The sequence below is a fragment of the Chrysemys picta genome, chromosome 4 (assembly GCF_011386835.1).
Source record: "Chrysemys picta bellii isolate R12L10 chromosome 4, ASM1138683v2, whole genome shotgun sequence".
NCBI lineage: Eukaryota > Metazoa > Chordata > Testudines > Emydidae > Chrysemys > Chrysemys picta.
This window is the reverse complement of record NC_088794.1, coordinates 61,163,584-61,189,814: the sequence shown is the minus strand read 5'-3', so window position 1 is coordinate 61,189,814 and position 26,231 is coordinate 61,163,584. Positions and strand designations below refer to the sequence as shown.

Below are 26,231 nucleotides of genomic sequence, written 5' to 3'. Positions count from 1 at the left end.
ATATTTTTACCTCAAAATTTTTTTAATGGATGTTAATTGTTTATTTTGCATAATTACTCAGTTTCAGTTTCAATTGAAATGCTTGTAATTTCTTGTTTTTTTATGTTTAATCTATAATCTTCCTAATTTAAAATAAATGCTTTTGAGTGTTCTTTGTCCAAAAGAAAAGAAAAGAAAAAGAAAACAGTCTCTGTTTAAAAAACAAAACAAAACAAAAACCTCAATCCCCCAAACCTTAACTCTTTTGGCCCGTAAAATCAATACAATATTTGTTAGTGCTGTGACTTGGGTTGTTTTATAGCTTTTTATCTTGTTTTAGGATTTTACTTATTGAGTTTGTTTTAGGGTTTATTTGTTTAAGTAGAGGGCAAAATTTGAGAATTTTATTTTTTGATAAAAATTACCTTAAAATTATGCTTTTTATATTGAGGATGTGTTTGGCCGGTGTTTGGTTTGTTTACATTTTTTAATAATATTTAGAAATAAGTTCGGGGGGGGGGGTTGGTTTAATATTTAGATTTTTGCTGAGCTGTTATGGAGTTTTTAAAGATACTGTATTTTTTTTAAAGTAAGAAATATTAGTTTAAGATTTTGCTGATATTTTGTTGATAAAAATGTTATTTATTTTGTAATTTTTGTAGACATTTCTTTTAATAACTGTTTTATTTCAATGTTTGAGAATTAATTTTTGTCTTAATGTTTAGTTTTTTAAATAATAGAGTAACTGTACTAGTTGGATTATTTTTATTTGAATTAAATATTTATTTTTTATTTGGAATTGCATTTGTTTAGTGTTTGTGTTATTATTACAGGGTTATTTGTTTTATGTTTTTTTAAATTAATTTAGGGTTTTTAATGATTTTAGGCTGATGTAAAGATAACTTAAATTTTTGTTGATTTTTAATAGTTATTTTGTTTTTGTAAATCTGTACTTATTAAACTGTAATCTTTAAAAAAAATTAGTCTAAAAACCTATTAATATAAATAAAAAAAGGTATTAAAATAATGCCTAATAAGCAATAAAATATACGTCCAAAAATTAATAAACCACAAAGTGTAATTATTCAATTGGTTATGGCAATGCCTCGCACACCATACCCCCAAAAACCCAAACTTTGCGCCCATTGAGCAATGCCTGCAACTTATCCCTATGAGAAAGCATAGGACTGTATCCTCCTTAAGCATGTGGAGGACAGTAGGGAAAGTGCACAAGAATAGCAGGGGGCTCATCTTTAGGTTTAGGTTGGGTTCAGTGAACATGAGTTCCAGTGTGACTGTGGCAAAGAGAACCAATGTGAATAAACATTATATATACATAAACCAGGAGAATATTGAGTAGGGAGCATATATTACCCCTGTATTTATCACTGGTGCAACCACTGCTGAAATATTGTGTTCAGTACTGGTGTGGACAGTTCAAGAAGGATGTTGGTAAATTGGAGAGAGGTCAGAAAAGAGCCACAAGAATGGTTAAAGTATTCGAAAACATGCCTTATGGCGAGAGACTCAAGGAGCTTACTCTGTTTAATTTAACAAAAAAGAAGGTTAAGGGTGACTGGATCATGGTGTCTAAGTACCTACATGTGAAACAAAAATTGATAATAATGGACCCTTCAGCCGAGCTCACAAAGGTATAACAAGATCCAGTGGCTGAAAGTTGAAGCTAGACAATTTCAGAATGGAAATAAGGAGCACATTTTTTTTAGCAGTGAAAGTAATTAACCATTGGAACAATTTATCAGGGTTCACGGTTGGTTGTCCATCACTGACCATTTTAAAATCAAGGTTGGAGGGTTGTCTTAAAGATATTCTCTAGTTCAAACAGGAATTCCTATGACTTGTGTTGAATAGGAGGTCAGACTACGTGATCAAAATGATTGTTGTCAGTTGTTGGCTGCGTGTTTCTTCTTGATGTGTGCTGTGCCAGCTCTGCGCAGATAGCTGACGCAGCAGACCTTGATTGAATTTTCCAAGAAGACCACAGACTCGTTTCAGTACCGAAGGTACTTTGCCAGGTTTATTGTTGACGAAGCACGGTCCTAGTATCCCGTAGACTCTACAGGACCACTAACACGTATACCAGCCCAGTGAACGGCGGGACTTTCCATTCCCCCCCTTGGCCAGACAAAGACAGCCCCTCTGAGTCCCCTCTTTATGCATTGATACAAACAAAATAGGTATTGCCCTTCTGACGTGGTTACCACCCTTTACAATGTATATGCTGGTGCGATCAAAACATCTCTATCCATCACGCTGTCATCCTGACCTTATCTTTAAGAGGGACCAGTGTGTCCCTGTACCATCTTCAAGGAGTGTGCTTACACCATATCTTGGTGTTGGGGTGTTCTGGCACTAACCTTCTGGAATATGTTTACATGACTACTTTTAGTGCCTAGGAGTGCTTGTGTTTTTGCAATACCAGTCCTGTTTCTGCCAGGGTCTGTGAACTTGTAAGTAGGCATATGCTGTAGCAGGGCCTGACTTTTGATCATATCTTGACTTTTGCTAACTTTGCTTTGCCTCAGCAGGGCTTGATTTTAGTTCAGGCCTTAGGCCTTACACCAGGCCCCTGATAGCCGGCCTCATGTCTCAGGCTCTCTCTTTTCACTGCAGTGATCACTTACAGTGCATTTTCAGAGATTATAAAGCCGCAACTCCAATGGGTGGGGAATTGGCCACCTCGTTTTAAATTCTACTTTTGGGTAGCAAAAATATTGTACTTTTAAGTTGTGTTATTAATATTTTTCCTGAATTTGTTCTTGCAACTGCTTTAATGAAGAATGTTAAGAGAGCGACTGTTCCTAATGCATCTTTTTAAAATTACTCATCAGTAGATAATATCAAAATTGATTAAGATCTTTGCAGTGATAACAGTTAATACTTGGACTTTTTTTAAAGCATTAACCTGACGCGTTTCCACCCCTCCATACAGTATATTCCATTGAATTATGTCAAACAGAAATTAAAACTTCCAGAGATGTCATTAGGGCCCTTGTTTGATGAGTTATTGATGTCTCATATTTTCCTTGGGAACATTTTCAAATCTTTGCATTTTCTCCAGAAACTTCTGGGAATTAAATTTCATTTTTCCCAATGAGTACAGCAGAGTGACTGGGTTTTTAGTGGCCTTTGTAAGTTTGAGATCTTCTGCAGATCTCTTCTTGCACTTTACACTGGGATAGTGGTATAAAGGATGCAGAAACATCCCCTGAGGAATACCCTTGGGGCAAGGGAAGTGTTCCTGAGTGTAAGGGCTACTCTGATTTCTGCTGGGGGCCAGACATAGCTCTGTGTTCTTGTGCAGATGCAATATTATACACTCTGATTACAGGATTGCATACTATTTCTCAAATACAATATATTGCACAGTTTTTAAGAAAGTTAGATACATGTTTGTTGTCTGTTAGTACTAAGCATTGGTGTGCCAGACAAAGCTGATCAGAGTCTCTTATGTTGAACTCAGGTCAGTGTAGAAGAGTGTCAGTGGGGCACCAGGAGCCAGTTACATCTCTCAGATTCGGTGGGCCAATCATTGATGGCCAGCATAATGCAGAACATTTAGTGGCTGCTTTTGCCACACTTTATTGTCCCCAAGAAACTGCCAGCTGAGAATTGATGGAGCACATATGCACTCCACCACTGCCTCTGACATGCTTTCTTCTTCTCCCATCATGCCCCCTGCACTAGGATGGGCAGTTGGCATGAGAGTTGGGTATGTTGGCATTGTCAGCAAGGGAATTCTCAGATGGCCAGATTACAGCTTCAAAGGATCTGGTTCAGGGCTACCATCTGTAGAAGTAATTTATAGGAAAGAATGCAGTATGTCATTCTTATTCTTACTTAATGTAAGATCTATATTGAATGAGGCAAGAGAATGCAGGAACACTAACTCTATTCTGCCATTGGCTGGTTCCTTTGAGGTGCAGGATTTTTCCCTTCCTGTCCTTAACTCTTATGGTCGGATACTGTGTGTAGTAGCTACAGTCCACCCGAGGGCAGTTTCATTGCTAAATGAAATAATTTCAGTATCTAGTGGAGAAAGTAAATAAGGAAGTGTTATTTACTCCTTATAACACACGGACTAGGGGTCACCAAATGAAATTAATAGGCAGCAGGTTTAAAACAAACAAAAGGAAGTATTTTTTCACACAAATGCACAGTCAACCTGTGGTACTCCTTGCCAGAGGGTGTTGTGAAGGCCAAGACTATAACAGGGCTAAAAAAAGAGCTAGTTAAGTTCATGGAGGATAGGTCCATCAATGGCTATTAGCCAGGATGGGCGGGGATGGTGTCCCTAGCCTCTGTTTGCCAGAAGCTGGGAATGAACAACAAGGGATGGATCACTTGATGATTACCTGTTCTGTTCATTCCATCTGGGGCACCTGGCATTGGTCATTGTCCAAAGACAGAATGCTGGGCTAGATGGACCTTTGGTCTGACCAAGTATGTCCGTCCTTATGTTCTTATATGTATAATATAAAAATATTGAAACCAACATAACAGCTAGGCAAAGCATGAGATAATAGTCTAACTAATACCAGTTCTTCATAGAAAATATAATCTCACTCTAAAAGGTTGTTGAAAAGGAGAAATGAGAAGACAGTCAAATAGTCCTATACTCCTGGAATCAGAGCTTTTGCAAGAAGTGCAAAGGAGTTGCAATCTGGCCATTGCTGGGGCCAGCTGAGAGTTGGCCTGGGGTGAGGGAGGGTGATGCGCATCTGGCAGAAAGCTGGCATAATCAGCTGCTACATCAACTACCCCACCATGTACCATGGCATAAGATGTGGTTTAGGGGCACATCGGGTGGAAGACTGATGCTCTTCACCAGTTTTCAACTACAGAATGGTCTCTTGGGGGAACATAGAATATCAGGGTTGGAAGGGGCCTCAGGAGGTCATCTAGTCCAACCCCCTGCTCAAAACAGGACCAGTCCCCAACTAAATCATCCCAGCCAGGGCTTCCTCAAGCCTGACCTTAAAAACCTCTAAGGAAGGAGATTCCACCACCTCCCTAGGTAACCCATTCCAGTGCTTCACCACCCTCCTAGTGAAAAAGTTTTTCCTAATATCCAACCTAAATCTCCGCCACTGCAACTTGAGACCATTACTCCTTGTTCTGTCATCTGATACCACTGAGAACAGTCTAGATCTGCCAGCAGATCGAGGAACGTGATCGTTCCCCTTTATTCGACATTGGTGAGGCCTCATCTGGAATACTGTGTCCAGTTTTGGGCCCCACACTACAAGAAGGATGAGGAAAAATTGGAAAGAGTCCAGCGGAGGGCAACAAAAATGATTAGGGGTCTGGAGCATATGACTTATGAGGAGAGGCTGAGAGAACTGGGATTGTTTAGTCTCCAGAAGAGAAGAATGAGGGGGGATTTGATAGCAGCCTTCAACTACCTGAAGGGGGGTTCCAAAGAGGATGGAGCTCGGCTGTTCTCAGTGGTGGCAGATGACAGAACAAGGAGCAATGGTCTCAAGTTGCGGTGGGGGAAGTCCAGGTTGGATATCAGGAAAAACTATTTCACTAGGAGGGTGGTGAAACACTGGAATGCGTTACCTAGGGAGGTGGTGGAGTCTCCTTCCTTGGAGGTTTTTAAGGCCCGGCTTGACAAAGCCCTGGCTGGGATGATTTAGCTGGGAATTGGTCCTGCTTTGAGCAGGGGGTTGGACTAGATGACCTCTTGAGGTCCCTTCCAACTCTGATATTCTATGATTCTATGATTCTAGATCCATCCTCTTTGGAACCCCCTTTCAGGGAGGTGAAAGCAGCTATCAAATCCCCCCTCATTCTTCTCTTCTGCAGACTAAACAATCCCAGTTCCCTCAGCCTCTCCTCATAAGTCATGTGCTCCAGCCCCACTGGACTCTTTCCAATTTTTCCACATCCTTCTTGTAGTGTGGGGCCCAAAACTGGACACAGTACTCCAGATGAGGCCTCACCAATGCCGAATAGAGGAGAATGATCACGTCCCTCAATCTGCTGGCAATGCCCCTACTTATACAGCCCAAAATGGCGTTAGCCTTCTTGGCAACAAGGGCACACTGTTGACTCATATCCAACTTCTCGTCCACTGTAACCCCTAGGTCCTTTTCTGCAGAACTGCTGCCTAGCCACTTGGTCCCTAGTCTATACCAGTGCATGGGATTCTTCCGTCCTAAGTGCAGGACTCTGCACTTGTCTTTGTTGAACCTCATCAGATTTCTTTTGACCCAATCCTCTAATTTGTCTAGGTCCCTCTGTATCCTATTCCTACCTTCCAGTGTATCTACCACTCCTCCCAGTTTAGTGTCATCTGCAAACATAGCCAGCTTGACTAAAGTTAGAACAGTTCCACCTGCTCCAACCCACCGTGTATATCAGGAATCATAGAATATTAGGGTTGGAAGAGACCACAGGAGGTCATCTAGTCCAATCCCCTGCTCAAAGCAGGACACTACCACTACCAACTCCTTGATGGCCTGCTCCCACTCTCAAAAACACTAAGCAGATCATGGTGCAGGGGAGAATTTGGCCCAAACAATCAAAATGTCTGACAAATATCACCTTCCTACCCACTCTGTTTATTCTCCAGGTTACTGCTGCATACTTTAAACGAAGCCCTCAGTTTGGTCATGCAGAACAATGGGCAGAGGATGTAAGGCAACATAATCTAAGGCTCCGATCCACAGAGGTACTTAGGAGTTACAACACCTAACCCCTAGGCTGGCTAGTGCAGTGGTTCTCAAATATATTTGATAGGGCCTCCCTTCTTTGTGTCTGTAGTTGTTTACATGCTTCCCTCCCCCCCCCCCCCAATCCCCCTGTACATATACTGCCACCCTGCTCTGAAGGCAGAGCAGAGAGCAGTGGATGATGGCTGGGTGCCCAGCTCTGAAGGCAGCACTGCACCAGCAGCAGCACAGAAGTAAGGGTGGCAATGTGAAAAGTGATATTTGTCAATATCAGCAGACAATAGCAGACATAGCACCCCATTGCCAGCCTTACTTCTGCACTGCTGCTGCCACCAAGGGGCTGATAGCTGGAGTCCCACTGCCTCCGGCTGAGAGATTGGGGATGAGGGAAGGGGACCCCAAGCCCGGGTGGCAGGGCTCCAGCTGCTCCTTTATCCCTACCTCCCAGGTGTTCACAGCCCTTCTACACAAGCCCCAGGTACCCAGGGCTGACAGCCAGAGCTCTTCAACAACAACAACAAAAGCACACAGCTCGCACCTCCCTTGACACATGCCTGTGCCTCCCTGGAGGCCTGTCCCGTAGTTTGAGAATTGCTGCTCTAGTGGAGTCCTCAGTCTCGAGTTAGGTTCCCAAGCTCCCCAAACGACGGACAGGGAGAGTTATGTGCCTAAGGTAGGGAGCCTCAGAAGCCAGCATACCGGGCAGGGAGCAGCCTAAGCCACCCAGGAGTGAAATGCAGAGGAGAAGGGCAGGACTTAGGCCCAGAGCCTCAAGGGTTTTTAGGCCCCATACTGATAGGTCAGAGGTAGGCACTTTAGGCCAACTCCTCAGAGGTGTTTAGGTGCTTACCTCTCATTGATTTCAATGGGAGTTAGGCATCTAAATATCTTTGAGGATCTGGGCCATCCCTCCACTGTGAGCCCTCTCCTAAAGTTAGTCACCTAAGCAGATCAGCTGCTATGGCAGCCCATGTCCTGAAGTCCAAAACCCAGCTCTCCCTTTCAGGGGCAGGAGAAGAGAGAAGGAGCATACACAGGTGTACCCTGACTACCCAATAGCCTGCTTAGTAGGGCACATGGGATGTGGGAGGCCAAAGTTCAAATCCCTGCTCTGTCTTGTTTGCATCAGGGGGTTAAACCCACATAGCTGGTGAGTGCCATAACCACCAGGCTATTGGGTAGGCTTGGGAGGTTACTCTCAATCATTCCTATTGATGCTGTTCCACTTTTATAGAGTAGGGAGGTGAACCTGGCTCACTGACATGCTTTGTGAGTGCCCTACTCATTAGGCTGTGTTGTTGTTATTGCATTACTGTAGCACCTGAGGCGCCCTGGTCATGGACCAGGCACTGTATCAACAACACAAAGAAGGCTCCTGCCCCAGGAACAGTCTTTCTTTCAGTGTCCCAATGCATATTTAATTATGTACAGAAAGTGTAGCAGCTGCAACTGGAGAGAATGAGAGACACCTGTCTCAGAATATCCAGCAGCATGGTGGTTAGGCACTGATGTGGGCGACCTGCTCCAAATTGCTGCTCCAAATGAGGCAAAGAGAGATTTGAACTTGGGTCTCCCAGATCCTGCATGAGCTCCCTAACCAGCGGGGAAGACACACAAACACATCTGTAGAAAAATTCTTGACTTGCTCACACCTAGTTGTCTTTTTCTTAGGTCGTTAGTGTGCTCAGAGCACACCAATGGGAATGGGCTCCACTGGGGAGATAGACACTCCCCTGCCTAGTTTGGGAATCCTACTTTGGGGCCCCTAGGGCTCCAGCTGGAGCTTTGTCAGTGCTGCCTGGCAGAAACTTAGGGCATGTCTTCACTACTGGTAGCGCTACATCAGCGCTGCTGCATCAATGCAGCTGCACTGATATAGTTTGCCTGATGAAGATGCGCTATGTCGGCAGGAGAGCCCTCTCCTGGCAACGTAATTACTCAACCTCAACGAGAGGCGGAAGCTATGTTGGTGAGAGAGCATCTCCTGCTGACATAGCGTGGTGTGGACACCACTTTAAGTTGATGTAACTTACGTCACTCAAGAGGGTGGCTTTTTCACACCCCTGAGCAAGGAAGTTACATCGACTTTAGCAGTAGTGTAGACAAACTGTTAGACTGTGATGGTGCTGCCCGTGGGAGCCAGCTGAGGTCACTCAGGGTGAACTGCAAACAAAACGGGGCAGCCAAACCCCAGAAGCTGGTGGATATTCCAATACTTAGATTTACGAAGGCAGCACAAAACAGCTTCTATAGTACCTCACTGGTTACTTAGAAGTCCAAACAACGCAGTTCCCTTAAAGTACCCAGCCTCAGGCCTCCGTCCAGACACACATGTCAGATATGATGATGATTACTGAAAATCTTATCTCGTCATATAAAAGAAAAGGTTGGTCAAATCCCAAAGGATCAGCCACATACCCAGGTCCAATTATAACTTAGATCTTACCCAAAATACATGTTTATAGCCAATTCTTATTAACTAAGCTAAAATTTATTTAAAAAGGTAAGAGAGAGAGTTGGTTAAAAAAATCAGTATACATACAGACTTGAATTCAATTCTTGAGGTTCAGATACATAGTAGAGGTGAGCTTGTAGTTGCCAAAAGTCCTTTTAGATATAGTCCATAGGTTATAGTCCAATGTCCATATTCAGGGTGGCTCCAGTCAATGACTGGGGATCTCAATCCTTGTGGCTTAAGGTCTCCCCCTCTTGAAACCCAAAGCAGATCTGAGATGAAGTAGGATCGTGTCCTAAGGTTCTTATACATTTCCAGCAGCCTTTCGGTCTGAGAAAACAATAGGCTTAATAGCTCAGGGTAATTTATCCATTAAACAGTTCAGATATAGGTTACCACAACCTTCAAAGAGACATATAGACAATAATACTATTTCACTCAAGTATCTTTCCAAATGGTAGTACTCCTTTTTTGATCTTTGAATCAAAGCTATAGTAATAGACAAGACTTGTTTGCTTACATCACAAGACCTGAGCAAACATTTCCCCTTCTATCTCTAACAATGCAGACTTGCATTTCAAAGCTCTATTCATTTACATATCTTCCTCACCAGTCTTTAAAGTTGGGCCATAGGTCAAGTCAGTCTGTGAGTTAATTAACTCTTTCTGGCCCTGTCATTTTTCAATGAGCTATTATATTACACTCATAACGTCACATAGACACCTTGGTGTTTGGAGGCAACTGCACGGTGTTTTGAGAATGTCACAGTGATGCCTAAATTATGCCTAAAGATGCAGAAAGGAGCATAAATACCTTTGTGGATCTGGCATTAAATGTTTGAAATTCTAATCATGAGGTAGCTCTATCATCGCAGAGAGCAAATGAAGAATAAATATTATTTGTTGATAAAAAGCTAATAGGCCTGGAATAGGACTATATTGTTGTCAATAGGCTGATTTTAAAAGTTTTGTATGTATGAGCCTGACGTTTCAAACCCTCAGCCATAGAAGGACTCCTGGTCTTCGTCCAGCTTTTCATGCAGCCCATCTATACTTTTACACATTGTTATTTTTAAATCTTGTAACCAGGTGGCCCATCCAGAAGTTGCTGAGAGGGTAGCTGCCCCAGAAGAAGCTCCTTCCTTCTCCTCAGAAGAACGTGGTTTAAAAAAATCTCGAGATGTATTTGGTTTAGATTTCGGCATAACAACAGTTAAACAACAGCCCACAGCAGACTCTGAGGTAACTACAGTGCACGTGAAAAACAAAATACTGCAAACTAAATTCTACTCCAGTAGAGAGAGAACTAGGCCTTTCCATTTTCTCTTTTCAGCTTTTTCCTTCTTTCCTTGAAAACTAACTTGATCCATTTTGCTTCTCAGTTCTAAACAATGAATTTAGAAGCTTAAATGGCTTTTCTCTGCACATGTTTTAAATCACTGTAGTGAAACCATTGCAAACTCCTACATGGATGCTCTCAATTGAATTTAACCCTGATTTATATTGGTTCACTTTAAATACTTAAAGCATTAACTTCAGCTAAATGATGTAAACTAGGTTTAAATCAAATAAACCCTGATTTATATTGGTTCACTTTAAATACTTAAGACATTAACTTCAGCTAAATGATGTAAACTAGGCTTAAATCAAATTAAGTGCCTCCACCTGGAGATTTGAACAGGTTTAACTACATTGATTTTAACACGCATGGATGCTCTACCTTTCAACCCATCGAATTCAAATGTGGGGATTGTTGTATTAATTTAGATGGACTAAATGGGCTAAAAGTGTTAACATAATCCAGTTACTGTGTAACATTAAATAGTGTTAAACAAGGTCTGGGGTTTGGCATATAGAGACTTCAGCCTGCTCAGGCAAACATACTATTAAACCTTTTAACCTTTTATTAAAGTTACAGAAAAGAAGGAAAAACAGTTAAAGCCTTTGAACTGTAAAGTATTAAGTAAGGCTTTTATTTTAACAACATCTGCTGTTCCCTTTCCCTTTAGCTGGAGACTGTTTTAGAAGAAATCCTCCCCCTTGCCCCACCCGCTGCCCCATTTGACAGTCTCAAAGATGGTAATTGTCATCGCAGGAGGTGTTTGGGATTCAACTGGAGCCAGTAGGGGTAGTGATGTCATCTAGGTCCCCCTCTCTCTGGCCTCTTCTGGTCAGGACACCTCTCAGGATCAGGAAGGTGAAGGCCCAAGGTCCCAGGAAACAATGGGGGTGGCAGCCATGATGGTGAACCTTGCTCCAGTAGCCTCTGTCTGTCCTTCCTTTTTGTTCTTTCATACTTTCTTCACAACACCTTTTTTTAAGGACCCATAAAGGGAGTGAAATACACCGCCCTCCCCCGATTATTTTGTCCACCAATTACCTCATATATCTTACATACCAATTTTGGCTCATTAACTTCTAGCTCTATGTCCTTTTATTTTTATAAGCATAATTTTAAAACAGTCTTTGAATCTTATTAATTTGGCTTCTTTGTTTAGACCAATTTAGTTATTTTGTTTCTTTTTTGTACTTTTTTCCATCAACATTTGTTGTTATAGTTTATTATAACATCTTTTGAATGTTTACATTCTTTTTATAGTTGTCACAACATGACTGTAATCTCAACTGCGTGGATGGCTCATGGAGAGAGAGGCTATATTGAATGTAGGCAGAACCGAAATCTGTACAGGGCTTTATACATCAAATCAGTACCTTGATCAGCACCATGGAGAGAATTGGTAACTAGTATAGTCTAGACAGCACATGTGAAGTTTGTTCTGTTCACAAGAAGCACCCAAAAGTAAAAGCATTGCTGCATTCTACAGTAGCTGAATTATGCAGATGTTCAGGGTAGCCACAACAGGGTATAGCTATAATCCATCCTGGAGATAAAAAGGCAAAGATGACTGTGGAAGTCTGCATCTGAGAGCAAAAGTCACAACCAAGAGCTAAAGGAACTCCAGATTGTAAATCTGATTGACATTAAGCAGGCAAACAACTTCAACAGATGGAGCAAGGATTACAGCAGCTATCTCCTCTAGAGGGTTCTCCTGAACTACCAAGATCAATGTGCTGTACCTGGATGGAACTTCAGTCACTGTTTCATCCATAGCCCTATCTCGGTCAGGCTCAGGCACTAAGTGAGGAAGATCACACTGATTAGATTGGGTGAAAATGAGACCTAGAGCTGACAGGTGCCACCATGCTGATGGTGCTGCAACTTCACATATCAGCCCTCTGTGCACTTTGAATGAGAGGAGTGACAATAGAACCTTGCAATATCCCACACAGGAGGGCCATTGAGGTGGATGAACAGTCAAGAAAACTACCCTCTGGGATTTTCCTAGAGGAAAGATGGAGTCATTCAAATGGGATTCCATTCATCATGGTCAGATCAAGTCAACAACATTCCAAACATTCCATGGCTAATGGTACCAAAGGCTGCTGACAGATCTGATAGGAGATCATCTGCCAACAAGGCGAATGTGTTTTCTGTGCCATTGCACACAAAATATTATGCTAATAGGATTTTACTGAGCTGCAAAATCAAAACTCAAAAGTTTGGAGATGCCAGAATTAATGTTGCCCATATTTGTGCATATGCATTATGATACAGTCTTTAATTATGTGATGAAATAATATTTTTTCCACAGTATATGAAACAGAGCATGCATAATTCATTAGTAATCTCTCTGGAGTCCGCTGTCCGTGATCATTATAACAGTCTTACCATGGAGTCACAGGCAGTCCCCTTAGACTCTCCCGGCTATCTTGCCTCCCAGACAAACTGGACTTAGTGATAACATTTACACCAAAATCATGCCATATGCACATTGCTTACAGTCCCAACAGACCAGTCACTTACCCTAAATCAGTTGGTACCCTAGATCAATTGGTACCCTAGATCTTACACCAAAGACCACATCTGTGGCCAATCCTGTAATAAACTATCTGTTTTTTTACAGGTTAAAGCAAGCTAACATATACACACAAATGAGTTACCATCTAAATCCTAAGAAGGGCAACAGAGTTGTTTTGATCTGTCAATTCAAAGTGTCTTTCAGGGCAGACTCATGAGGTAACCCTTGGAGAACTCCGTCTTCATTTTGGTTTCTCTGGCCCTGTAAGAGTTCAAACAGCAAATAGATGAAAAATCTTCACATCAACAATTTTTATTTCCTCTTCCAGCATTCAGATGGATGAGACCAGGCCTTTTGCACATACTTCTCCATGGGTAGATAGGGCAGTTAACAAAGCTTTTGTCTTATAATGGCTCACTTAAATTTTGATAGTCCTTCTGGATGGATTGGCGGACGATTCCCATGCCTGGGTTCACAAGTTCAGAGCAAACATTTTCAAAGTTATAAAGCAAAACTTACATATTTTCTTATAGCATGCAATACAGACATAGCAAATGAGATTAATGCATGCAGCAACGTAGAAGCATTTCCTAGAGTCTAAACACGAAATACATTCTTATAAGACTAACACCTGTTTTGAGCAAAATTAACATACAGGTAAATGGGTCTGGTCTCCAGTTATGAATTTGTCAGTTCTTAGCTCATGCCTGCAATTTTGGCAAGAGCTGGCACCTGGTTATACTGCTGCTTATCACTGTAGTATCTGAGCCCAATTCTCATGGTAGGACCTGGCAGAGTCTTTCTAAGAGGGGTTGGTGCAGAATGGAGAGCAGAGTTCTATTCCCAGCTTGTGTAAACTATAAAGCCTTTTTCAATAAGAAGGGTTGTGAAAGGCACAAAGTTATTAACATCAGTTAATAGAAGAAGTGAATATAGAACAGATGGTTTCCAGTTCCCAGGGTAGTGCATCATTTCCTGTTCTAAGGGTGGGTGGTAGCAGCAGGAGGATGAAGATCTGTTTGTGGATGTTCTGGGAGTTAGGTGCCCCAGCACCTGTGTTCCTTGTAAGCTGTGCGCTTGGGTGGCGGTGCAGGAGAGGTTCAAGTGCCGCCCAGCTGATTAGCAGAGGATGCACACCCAGCAGCATATATTCAGGTGCCCCTCCCACAATGTTGCTCCGTCCTGCAGCTACTCCCGGGACCCTCCTTATGTCTGTGCAGAGCGGGGCGGGGGGGGGAGGAGGGTGCTGATGTCAGGGTGTCCCCCTCCCCCTGTACCCTGTCTCCGCAGAGCAGAGCAGAGGGGACAGCCTGGCTCACGAGGACTCGGAGATGCTGCAGTCTGAGGTCTGAATGGTGAGTGGCTGAGTGCCTTTCTTAAAGAGAGAGTGCACTGTTTCTGTCCAAGCTGAACAGTTCCCTGCCTTCACTGTGTCTGCCCTGAAAGACAGGGTCTGCCCTGAATACACAGCAAAAGATAGGCTGCCTAAGCAAGCTTCTCTGGCCTTCTTTTCAGAGACTAATAACAGAGTGATTGCCAAAGAAAAGAAATCCCTTTTGTGGTCACAAGTTCATAATAGCCTCAGCTCAGATCTAGCATCAGTCCATGGGGCTTCAGTAGGACAATTCCTTATTGGCTGGGGTTCAGCTTTCTTTTTTTTTTAATTTTCAGACAGAGTTTGCTGGAAAATAATAGTTCAGAGTCCAGTTTGCAGGCAATTTGATGGGTTTATTGGGGCTAAACAAGCAAACATATTTTGAAGCCCTTTACCCCAGTTGGGCTTATTTTTATATGCTGATAGAGTTTAACTGTGTTCTGAAGCACTTTACACCAGTTGGACTATTTCTATGCACCAATAGAGGGTTTTTTCCCCTCCCCCAACTACTGTTTTATACGCTGATAGAACCTGCACCTTCTCCTAATCTCTAGCTCTGCACGCCGACGCACTCCCTTCCCGTTTTTGGCAAACTTAATTATACTTGTAGTTCCCCTTCCCTGGTACCACCCCTTCCAATATATGGTCATGTTTTGTTTTCGGGGGTCATAGACTTTAAGGTTAGAAGGGACCATTATGATCATCTAGTCTGACCTCCTGCGCAACGCAGGCCACAGAATCTCACCCACCCACTCCTGTAACACACCCCTAATCTATGTCTGAGTTATTGAAGTCCTCAAATCATGGTTTAAAGACCTCAAGATGCAGAGAATCCTCCAGCAAGTGACCCGTGCCCCACGCTGCAGAGGAAGTTAAAAACCTCCAGGGCCTCTGCCAATCTGCCCTGGAGGAAAATTCCTTCCCGACCCCAAATATGACGATCAGTTAAACCCTGAGCATGTGGGCAAGACTCACCAGCCAGCACCCAGGAAAGAATTCTCTGTAGTAACTCAGATCCCACCTCATCTAACATCCCATCACAGACCATTGGGCATATTTACCTGCTAATAATCAAAGAGCAATTAATTGCCAAAATTAGGCTATCCCATCATACCATCCCCTCCATAAACTTATCAAGCTTAGTCTTGAAGCCAGATATGTCTTTTGCCCCCACTACTCCCCTTGGAAGGCTGTTTCAGAACTTCACCCCTCTAATGGTTAGAAACCTTCGTCTAATTTCTAGTCTAAACTTCCTAATGTCCAGTTTATATCCATTTGTTCTTGTGTCCACATTAATACTGAGCTTAAATAATTCCCCTCCCTCCCTGATATTTATTCCTCTGATATATTTATAAAGAGCAGTCATATCTCCCCTCAGCCTTCTTTTGGTTAGGCTAAACAAGCCAAGCTCTTTGAGTCTCCTTTCATAAGACAGGTTTTCCATTCCTCGGATCATCCTAGTAGTCCTTCTCTGTACCTGTTCCAGTTTGAATTCATCCTTCTTAAACATGGGAGACCAGAAGTGCACACAGTATTCCAGATGAGGTCTCACGAGTGCCTTGTATAACGGTACTAACACCTCCTTATCTTTACTAGAAATACCTTGCCTGATGCATCCCAAGACCGCATTAGCTTTTTTAATGGCCGTATCACATTGGCAGCTCATAGTCATCTGGGCCCCCCAATTTAGTCCTATTAAGCTGTTCAAGTTTGGCTTCTGCCTGGGATGTGGTAATATTTACCTCCATATCCTCATTGCCATTTGACATCCTACCATTATCCCTAAGCTCCTCATAAGCCTCATTAAATACTGAGGCAAAGTATTTGTTTAGCTATTGGGACATGCCTAGATTATCCTTAACCTCCACTCCATCCTCAGTGTTTAGCGGTCCCACTTCTTCTTGGGTTTGGGGTTAAGACCACCTCTTTTGTACCTAATGGGAGAGGTAAGGAGCGGGGTTACTTGTGGCCATAGTTACTTTTTTGCAAACTTTGTGTTTTTCTTACACCTTCCAGCCGCTTGGTTACCATAGCAACCCATTGCTTGATTTGGTCCCCTTATCTTCTTTTGTTACTGAAAGGTGAGGCTATTAGCTTGCGGGTGCATGGGGGGGGAGAGGAGATGGTGGTAGTGGTGGTGGTGGTGCAGCCTTGTGCTTTTACTTACATTTTTTTGCTTGCTTATTCAGCCTGTTTAAATTAAAAGCAAGGCCAGAAGCAAGATTATTATTGTTTACTCTTTACCCTATTTACATTACATTTTCCTAACACTCCTTCCAACCGTTCCCTAAGGATTGGGGCTTTGTGTGGACCAGAGGTCCTGCCCATTTCCTAGATCAGGAAGAATGCTCTGAGCCTCTTTAATATCAGGCTGTTGATCCACATTCCTTTCTTTGTCCATTTGTCCCAGGAGAATTCAGTTTGAACTAGTATATGCAAACCTCTCCTGAGGGTAGCTTCAAAAAGTTGATAACCAGAAGAATTACGTTAGCATCTGTCTCCCCCTAGAGGCATTACATACAATCTCACAGTAACACATAGCACAATTGCATTTTTAATCCGATGTACCCCAAAGGTATTAAACCTAATTCAGTGACGTTTATCTTAATTCTGTAACAAACAGGGCTATGTCAGCAAGCCGTTTATTTTATCAATATCCCTTATTCCCTTTCGCTTTAGCTGCAGAGTCTTTAGAAGGACAAGATGACAATAAATGTTTTTTTTGGGGGGGGAGAGAAAAGTTAATTGAGATGGGCTGGAGGGGTTGTTGTTTTTAAAGTCTGGTCCCATTTTCCTTGAAGACAAAACAAGACAAACATACAAAAGGGGAGAGAAAATAACAAGAAAGATAGAAAATGCAGCTTCTATCTCTGGGGTTGACTCACATTTACAACCTCAGTGCTGGAGAAACAGAGGTCCAGCACACAGTCTGATTGGACACTCCAAGACCTGGCAACTTGTACCAGCATCAGGCTGTTTAGGGCATTGCTTATCTGCTTCTTTCTGGTCACAGGCTTACAGCAGTGCTGCAGAGTATACAGCCTCATTAGACAGAAGGCAAAAGGACAAGGATAGGGAAGAGAAGAAATAAGGTGGGGAAGGAAAAGGACACACAAGAGGTGGTGTTGAGAAGGTCGCACATCCCAAATAGCGTTTGGGATTTAACTGGAGCTGGTGGAGGTGGTGATATCATCTGGTTCCCAGTTTCTGGCCCGGCCTGGTTAGGACATCTCTCAGAAGTAGAATGATGAAGTCCCAACAGTGTCACAGTGGAACCTGAGGTCCCAGGCAATAGTGGGGGTGACAGCCATGATGATGACACTCACACCTTTCCTATCCTCCCATCTCTCAGTCAGCAGTTGTTGTTAGACAGCCCCCCTTTCCTCCCAAAAGTCTCTTTTAAGGACCTCAAAAGGGAGTGATGAGTGGAATAGCCCATCCCCTTATTATTTTGTTTATCATTTAGGCCTAATTTCCAACACACCAATTTTGGTCCATTGATTTTTGGTTCCAAACATCTCTTGTTTACCAGGTATGTTCTTAACTCAGTCCTTGAATTATATCAGGAGGCCTTTTTGTTTGGACTAATTCTGTCTTACTGTCTCTTTTTTGCACCTTTTCCCATTATCATTTGTTGTTATAGGCTACTGTAACATTTTATGAACTTTCATTCAATTCTCTCAATTGAGCACACAATTAAGGTAAATTTGTAGGCCCAGTTATTGAAAGAGGTCCCATTCTTAGCTGGTGTAAATTGGCTGAGGATCTGGGCATTGGCCCCTAATGGATACAAAGCTATTGATTGTTCAAGGTATTAGCCTTGTTACCTGGCAATGCAGGAAGGAATTAAACTAGAGAATTAAGAGAAAACAACTTATAAGTGAGATTGCTACTGCATCAGTCTTTACTTTGAGCAATAAATCTTGCAATACTGGGGAAGTTCTAGAACTGAGGGGTGGGGGAAGCTAATGTGCCTATATTTGAAAAGAGTGAATGTGATGACCTGGGTAACTATATGCTAGTTAGTCTGACTTTGCTCCCAGACAACATAATGAAACGGCTGACACAGGAGTCAGTCAGTAAAGGATGGGAACATAAATAGTGTCAATCAACAGGGTTTCCTGAAAAATGGGTCTTATCAAACAAGCTTGGTATCTTTTGATAACATATACAGTTTGATTGATAAAGGTAAGTGTGTGGACTTCTGTACGATGTTTGACTTAATTCCACATGGCATACTGATTGAAAAATAAGAGTACCATGTAAAATTAATATAACATGTTAAATGGATTAAAAACTGGTTTGTAGATAGTTCTCAAAATTGTTAATGGAGAATCCTCATCAGTTCATTGAGGGTGTTTCAAATAGGATCCCACAAGAATTTGTCTTGGACCAGTGTTATTCAATTAGCTTTATCAGTATGTTTCATAGATCTTCATCAGTGATCTGGAAGAAAATTTAAAATCACTGCTTGCAAAGTTTGCAGAAAACAGTGTTTAGTGGAGTGATAAATAATGTTGAGGATAGGTCATATAAACAGAGTGATCTGGAACACTTGGTAAGCAGGCAGTAAACAATCAACATACTTTTTTAATTCATCCCAATGCAAGAGTGTATGTCCAGGAAGAAAGAATGTAAGTCACAATTATAGGATGAGAGACAGTATCTTCAAAAGCAATTACTCTTAAAAAGATTTAAGGATCATGGTGAATAACCAGCTGAACATGAGTTCTCAGTACAGTGCTGTGGCAAAAGGACTCATTCAGTTCTTTGATGTATGTGTAGGGGAATATCGAGCGGGAGTGAGGAGGTAGAACTATCTTTGGTATTCATTTACTCAGCATTAATGATGCCATTACTGGCGTACCGTGTCCAGTTCTGGTGTCTGCACTTCAAAAAGGAAGTTGAGAAATTGGAAAGCGATGAGAAAAGAGCTACAAATTTAATTTGAGGTTTGGAAAACCTACCTACAGTGAGAGACTTAAGAAATTCAGTCTATTAAGTTTATCAAAGAGAAGGCTAAGAGGTGACTTGATCACAGTCTGTCAGTATCTACATGAGAAGATTTCTGATGGCAGAGGGCTTTTTAATCTAACAAACATAACAAGATCTGGTCTCTAAAAGTTGAAGTTAGATTAATTCAAACTGGAAACAAGAAGCAAATGTTTAAAAGTGAGGGGAATTAATCATTGGACCAAATTACCGAGGGATGTGGCAAGTTCTCCATCACTCAAAGTTTTAAATTGGATGTCTGTTTCACAGTGCTACATTTTAGCTCAACCAGAAGTTCTGGGCTTAATTCAGGAATCTCTGGATGTAATTCTGTAGCTTTTGCAGAAGATCAGACTCACAAGATGACCATAGTGATCCCTTCTGTCCATAAAGCCTATGAATTATAGAAGTTTGGGGGGCAGCCGGATGTTGTTGAAACCCAGGAGCTATAGGATGTGATTTGACCAACAGTCAGTGAGGGATAGATACATTATCTTGGACACAGTCATTCTCTTGGACATTTTGGAGAAGGGGGAAGGTGAGCTTCTTCCCCCATCACTCTCCTTCACAGCAACCAGCTGCTCCACTGTCTCCTATTTACAGTATCCATCTTTGCATCCAGCATCGCTTGATCAGGCACATTAGTGGAATGATTCTGCTACAATGACCAACTTGAGAGAGTTAGTGTTTGCATTTAAATTGTCACAATTGGGGTTCAGAGTTAACACCCACTGACATAAACGGGTCAGTTTACACCAAACTGGGGGTTGGGACCCCTCAGGGGATCACAAGGTTATTACATGGGGGGTCATGAGCTGTCAACCTCCATCCCAAACCTCGCTTTGCCTCCAGCATTTATAATGGTGTTAAATATATAAAAAAGTGTTTTTAATTTATAAGGGGGGGTCGCACTCAGAGACTTGCTATGTGAAAGGGGTCACCAGTAAAAAAGTTTGAGCCACTGATTTACACCTTTATTTCAAGCTGTCGGTTTGCAGAATAAACAGTTCATATTTTGTTCACATTTGGAAGAGTTAACTGTATCTATAAGGGATAGAAATGTACTTTGTTTTTTAAAATGAAACTTAGCTCTGAGGCTCAGTTCTTTGGCAACAGGAATATTCTGCAGAACATTCTTACCTACAGAATACACACATCCCTGCATATGTAGAATACTAATAATTTAAAAAGTTTAACAAAAGGGGTGTCATTAAAAGTGACAGGAAGGGAGGCTGTAGAGTAACAAGGCAATCCTAGAATCTGTCAGATGAGCCTGCCATTTGTTGCTAATTCATTTACATTCTATTGTTTTTCCTTTCTCGTTTTTGCTTTTTCCCAGACAAATTCTTGTTTGAAAAGGTACCTCTTAAATAGTCCTCAGCTTTTTTGTGCTTGTTTTCCCAGCTGCCAAGTGGGAGACTCTTCCATGCTGCAGCTGTCATCTCAGATGCCATGTACATCTTTGGTGGGACAGTGGACAATAACATTAGAAGTGGAGAAATGTACAGATTCCAGGTAATTTGTTAACCTGATTCGTGGGGTTATGGAGCAGACAGCAATGCCTACAGTTAAGGATGCCTACTATTTTCCATTATAAGCCCTTGTTTTCAGTTGCTTAATTGTTCCTAAACTTTAACTGTTCAGGCTGAAATTTTCTATGCTTACTCTCTGCCTCACGCTGATTTTTTTTAAAAGTTTCAGCAAAAGCAGTTCAAACACTTTTTCAATGTTAAACATTTTTTATAACCATTTCTTCTAGGATCTCTAGCACCTCCATGCTTTGGAGCAGGCACTTGAAATTTGGCAGGGGGATGGTTTGGCTGGGTTATAAGCCTCTAAAGATTACTATTTTCACATGCTCAGTTTTGTTAGAGTTTTGTTGCTAAAATCTCCAAACCATTCCACCTATATTAAGCATAGTCTGACCCCACTGATCATCCATGTGTATTATGCATGCTTTGGCTCAGCTGCTGAGCGTGCTCCATCCCCATGGAATTCCTACATGCCAACTGCACAGAGCATGCTCCTAGACCCCCCCACAGCCACCTACATGGTAGGGTTAAAACTAAAGCCACAACAGGGAGCATGGAGGAAGGCAGGCAGGCAGCACCACGGCTGCAGGGGGCTATAGAGAAGCCTCCCCATTCTGGAGCATGGCCCTCCCAGCTTCCCTGTTGTCTTCTGGTGTTCCCTGGTATTACCCGTCATGCCAGCAAGCCCCAGAAGGTAGCCAGTTCCCTCACTGTTACTCTCTTCTGTGTGAGTATGTATGTGATATATTGTGGTCCCTCCTGGCAGAAAAAGCATGTGTATGTTGTATATCTAGGAATCTGCATGCACAAGTTGGCAGAGCGGCATCTTGTTACTATAAAAACCCTTCATTCTTGGGATTTTTAAAGTCGTGACATTTCCAGAAGTGTTCTGCACCAAAGTGGTTACTGGCACTGATTACTGGCACTAACACTATCTATTTTCCCTGCAAAGAGGTTCTGAAAACAGGTGATACTCCTGGCACTGAAATTTTGAAGCCTGTGGGTTTTGGGAGCATATCTTTCCTGCCTCCTACAACAGATCCCCACCCACTCCCTCCTTCACAAAGTCAGTACCGTGCAGGAGGGTACATTGATGTATATGATTGATCAGGGCATTCTGTAGTTTGTTTTTGGAACTGTAGTTAAGATGTCGTCAACGTGGAAATCCAGTGGCAACCTTAGCCATGGTGCTGTTGGCGTGCCCCCATGATAAACTGAAATAAACTATAACAGGTTTAAAATCTTTTTTATTTCAGTTTTCTTGTTACCCAAAATGCACTTTACATGAAGATTATGGAAGACTGTGGGAAAACAGGCAGTTCAGCGACTTGGAGTTTGTTCTGGGAGAGGTGGGTATATAGTCCAGTGAAAATGATACTTGAGTTTGAAAGAAGCAGTCTGTCATTCCTGGCCATAAAGATGAAGGTGAACCATCTTCCACTTTAGGTGTTCCCACAGCTGTATGCTAAGACAATTATTTCTGAAACACTTTCAAGAATCTGTAGGGAGATTTCTGTACTTCGGCTATATTTGTCACTTATAGTGCTTGATAATGAGACATGGAGAATTAAGGAATTTTCATAAAGTATGTGGATCATAGAATCATAGAATATCAGAGTTGGAAGGGACCTCAAGAGGTCATCTAGTCCAACCCCCTGCTCAAAGCAGGACCAATTCCCAGCTAAATCATCCCAGCCAGGGCTTTGTCAAGCCGGGCCTTAAAAACCTCCAAGGAAGGAGACTCCACCACCTCCCTAGGTAACGCATTCCAGTGTTTCACCACCCTCCTAGTGAAATAGTTTTTCCTGATATCCAACCTGGACCTCCCCCACCGCAACTTGAGACCATTGCTCCTTGTTCTGTCATCTGCCACCACTGAGAACAGCCGAGCTCCATCCTCTTTGGAACCCCCCTTCAGGTAGTTGAAGGCTGCTATCAAATCCCCCCTCATTCTTCTCTTCTGGAGACTAAACAATCCCAGTTCTCTCAGCCTCTCCTCATAAGTCATGTGCTCCAGACCCCTAATCATTTTTGTTGCCCTCCGCTGGACTCTTTCCAATTTTTCCACATCCTTCTTGTAGTGTGGGGCCCAAAACTGGACACAGTATTCCAGATGAGGCCTCACCAATGTCGAATAAAGGGGAACGATCACATTCCTCGATCTGCTGGCAATGCCCCTACTTATACAGCCCAAAATGCCGTTAGCCTTCTTGGCAACAAGAGCACACTGTTGACTCATATCCAGCTTCTCATCCACTGTGACCCCTAGGTCCTTTTCAGCAGAACTGCTACCTAGCCATTCGGTCCCTAGTCTGTAGCAGTGCATGGGATTCTTCCGTCCTAAGTGCAGGACTCTGCACTTGTCCTTGTTGAACCTCATCAGGTTTTTTTTCTGCCCAATCCTCTAATTTGTCTAGGTCCCTCTGTATCCGATCCCTACCCTCTAGTGTATCTACCACGCCTCCTAGTTTAGTGTCATCTGCAAACTTGCTGAGAGTGCAGTCCACACCATCCTCCAGATCATTAATAAAGATATTAAACAAAACCGGCCCCAGGACCGACCCTTGGGGCACTCCACTTGAAACCGGCTGCCAACTAGACATGGAGCCATTGATCACTACCCGTTGAGCCCGACGATCTAGCCAGCTTTCTATCCACCTTACAGTCCATTCATCCAGCCCATACTTCTTTAACTTGGTGGCAAGAATACTGTGGGAGACAGTATCAAAAGCTTTGCTAAAGTCAAGAAATAACACATCCACTGCTTTCCCCTCATCCACAGAGCCAGTTATCTCTTCATAGAAGGCAATTAGGTTAGTCAGGCACGACTTCCCCTTCGTGAATCCATGCTGACTGTTCCTGATCACTTTCCTTTCCTCTAAATGTTTCATAATTGATTCCTTGAGGACCTGCTCCATAATTTTTCCAGGGACTGAGGTGAGGCTGACTGGCCTGTAGTTCCCCGGATCCTCCTTCTTCCCTTTTTTAAAGATGGGCACTACATTAGCCTTTTTCCAGTCATCTGGGACCTCCCCCGATCGCCATGAGTTTTCAAAAATAATGGCTAATGGCTCTGCAATCTCACCCGCCAACTCCTTTAGCACCCTCGGATGCAGCACATCCGGCCCCATGGACTTGTGCACGTCCAGTTTTTCTAAATAGTCCCGAACCACTTCTTTCTCCACAGAGGGCTGGTCACCTTCTCCCCATGCTGTACTGCCCAGTGCAGCAATCTGGGAGCTGACCTTGTGCGTGAAGACAGAGGCAAAAAAATCATTGAGTACATTAGCTTTTTCCACATCCTCGGTCACTAGGTTGCCTCCCTCATTCAGTAAGGGGCCCACACTTTCCTTGATTTTCTTCTTGTTGCTAACATACCTGAAGAAACCCTTCTTGTTACTCTTAACATCTCTTGCTAACTGCAACTCCAAGTGTGATTTGGCCTTCCTGATTTCACTCCTGCATGCCTGAGCAATATTTTTATACTCCTCCCTGGTCATTTGTCCAATCTTCCACTTCCTATAAGCCTCTTTTTTGCGTTTAAGATCAGCAAGGATTTCACTGTTTAGCCAAGCTGGTCGCCTGCCATATTTACTATTCTTTCTACACATCGGGATGGTTTGTTCCTGCAACCTCAATAAGGATTCTTTAAAATACAGCCAGCTCTCCTGGACCCCTTTGCCCTTCATGTTATTCTCCCAGGGGATCCTGCCCATCTGTTCCCTGAGGGAGTCAAAGTCTGCTTTTCTGAAGTCCAGGGTCCATATTCTGCTGCTCTCCTTTCTTCCTTGTGTCAGGATCCTGAACTCGAGCATCTCATGGTCACTGCCTCCCAGGTTCCCATCCACTTTTGCTTCCCCTACTAGTTCTTCCCTGTTTGTGAGCAGCAGGTCAAGAAAAGCTTTGCCCCTAGTTGGTTCCTCCAGCACTTGCACCAGGAAATTGTCCCCTACGCTTTCCAAAAATTTCCTGGATATTGGGATATTTGAACCAGGCTGGACACTGGTGGGAGATTCCTCCCTGACACCTGTGAAAGCAAGAGTTAGGATGATTAGCTCTATTTGGTACATCACTATACGTTATTGATTATAAAATTATCTAATTATTTTAAAATCCAGCTACAATATAGAGGATCAAGGGTCCTGTGAGCTATGTTCCCTCTAAGGTGGGAACACACTGGGTGGCCACACAAGAGGGCATCAAGGGATGCGCACCTAATTAGTGGAGCTGCTCAGGCGTGGCTCCACTAATTAGGTGCCTGGACCCTGGAGAGGGCGCACATGTAAGGTGAGGTGATGGCCTTACGGGGAATAGGGGGATAGATGGGGGGGCAGTGGGGTGAGGTGGGGGGAGTTTGGAGCGTGCAGGGCTGTGGTGGCCACAGAGAGATGGCCCTTTTTCCCAGCCCCAGCTCAGGGGCTGCCATGGCAGGGGAGAGACTCCCCTCCTTCCCAGCCCCAGCTCAGGGGCTACTGCGGCAGGAGAGAGACTCCCCTCCTTCCCAGCCCCAGCTCGGTGGCTGCAGTGGCAGGGCAGAGACTACTCTCACCAAACAAATTCTAAAACTTTAATGGAAATCACTTGTCCAGACAACTTTAAAGGAAATCACTTGTCCAGACAAGTGATTTCCATTAAGTTTTAGAATTTGTTTGTGGAGAGGTATTGGAAACCAGATTTTTGGAGGCCAGATCTTTGCTATTTGGTATAGTTCTGTCTCTTCAGAGTACTCCCATTGACTCATAAGTAGCAAGCACTAGGTGTGGTGCTAGGTGTTTTGTAGGATCAAGACTTTATTTGCAAGCTCTTTGAAGCAGGTATCTGCAAACTCCGAAGCCATGTGTTAATGTGCTCCGGGGCTTGTAAAAACTTAATGAGCCTACTCATTGGTGACACACACAATGTGAAACCAGGAGAACTTTGCCTATTTCTACAGGACTCTTGCACTTGCACAGTGTTGGTCCTAAACACTAATTTAAAATACCCATAACCAACCACCTGATGTTTTACTTCCCTTCCTTTTTCAGAGTTGTCACTTGTTTGTCTGTGGTTTTGTTTGCTGTCTGTGTTGTTTTATTACTTATTTTTACTGTTCTATGTGTGTGAAGTATTAATCAAATCAAAGAGTTGACATGCCAGAGAAATTGTATAAGCCTGAGTGAATGCCTTTTACTCTCCTTTCCGGTATCAGAAAATATTGTATTAATGTTTGTGATGAGAGCATGACTATTTCTAGTTGACTCATAGATTTGTTTAGCATCTTAAAGCTGAGTGAGCTATGTGTGCAGATAATATGTATGCAAGAGGGATAGTTTTGTGACCTGCAAAAGTCCGTAACATG

The 26,231-nt window shown here is 42.8% G+C and overlaps 1 protein-coding gene across 19 annotated transcripts in view; it reads left to right on the top strand.

Moving 5' to 3' along the window:
• The window catches only part of LZTR1 (leucine zipper like post translational regulator 1), a 279,906-nt gene that overhangs the window by 131,103 nt on the left and 122,572 nt on the right, over window positions 1-26,231 (top strand). For 15 of the 19 annotated variants that reach the window (XR_010601021.1, XR_010601022.1, XM_065595073.1 and 12 more), the window contains 4 exons: window positions 6,581-6,679; window positions 10,224-10,376; window positions 20,766-20,876; window positions 22,150-22,242. Coding sequence is in view for 17 of the 19 variants with exons in the window: in XM_065595073.1 (XP_065451145.1) it covers window positions 6,581-6,679; window positions 10,224-10,376; window positions 20,766-20,876; window positions 22,150-22,242 (456 nt within the window). In the remaining 2 variants the exon portion in view is untranslated. The remainder of the gene's footprint in view (window positions 1-6,580; window positions 6,680-10,223; window positions 10,377-20,765; window positions 20,877-22,149; window positions 22,243-26,231) is intronic. The other 4 variants (XM_005311754.4, XM_042861871.2, XM_005311750.4 and 1 more) reach the window with 1 other exon arrangement.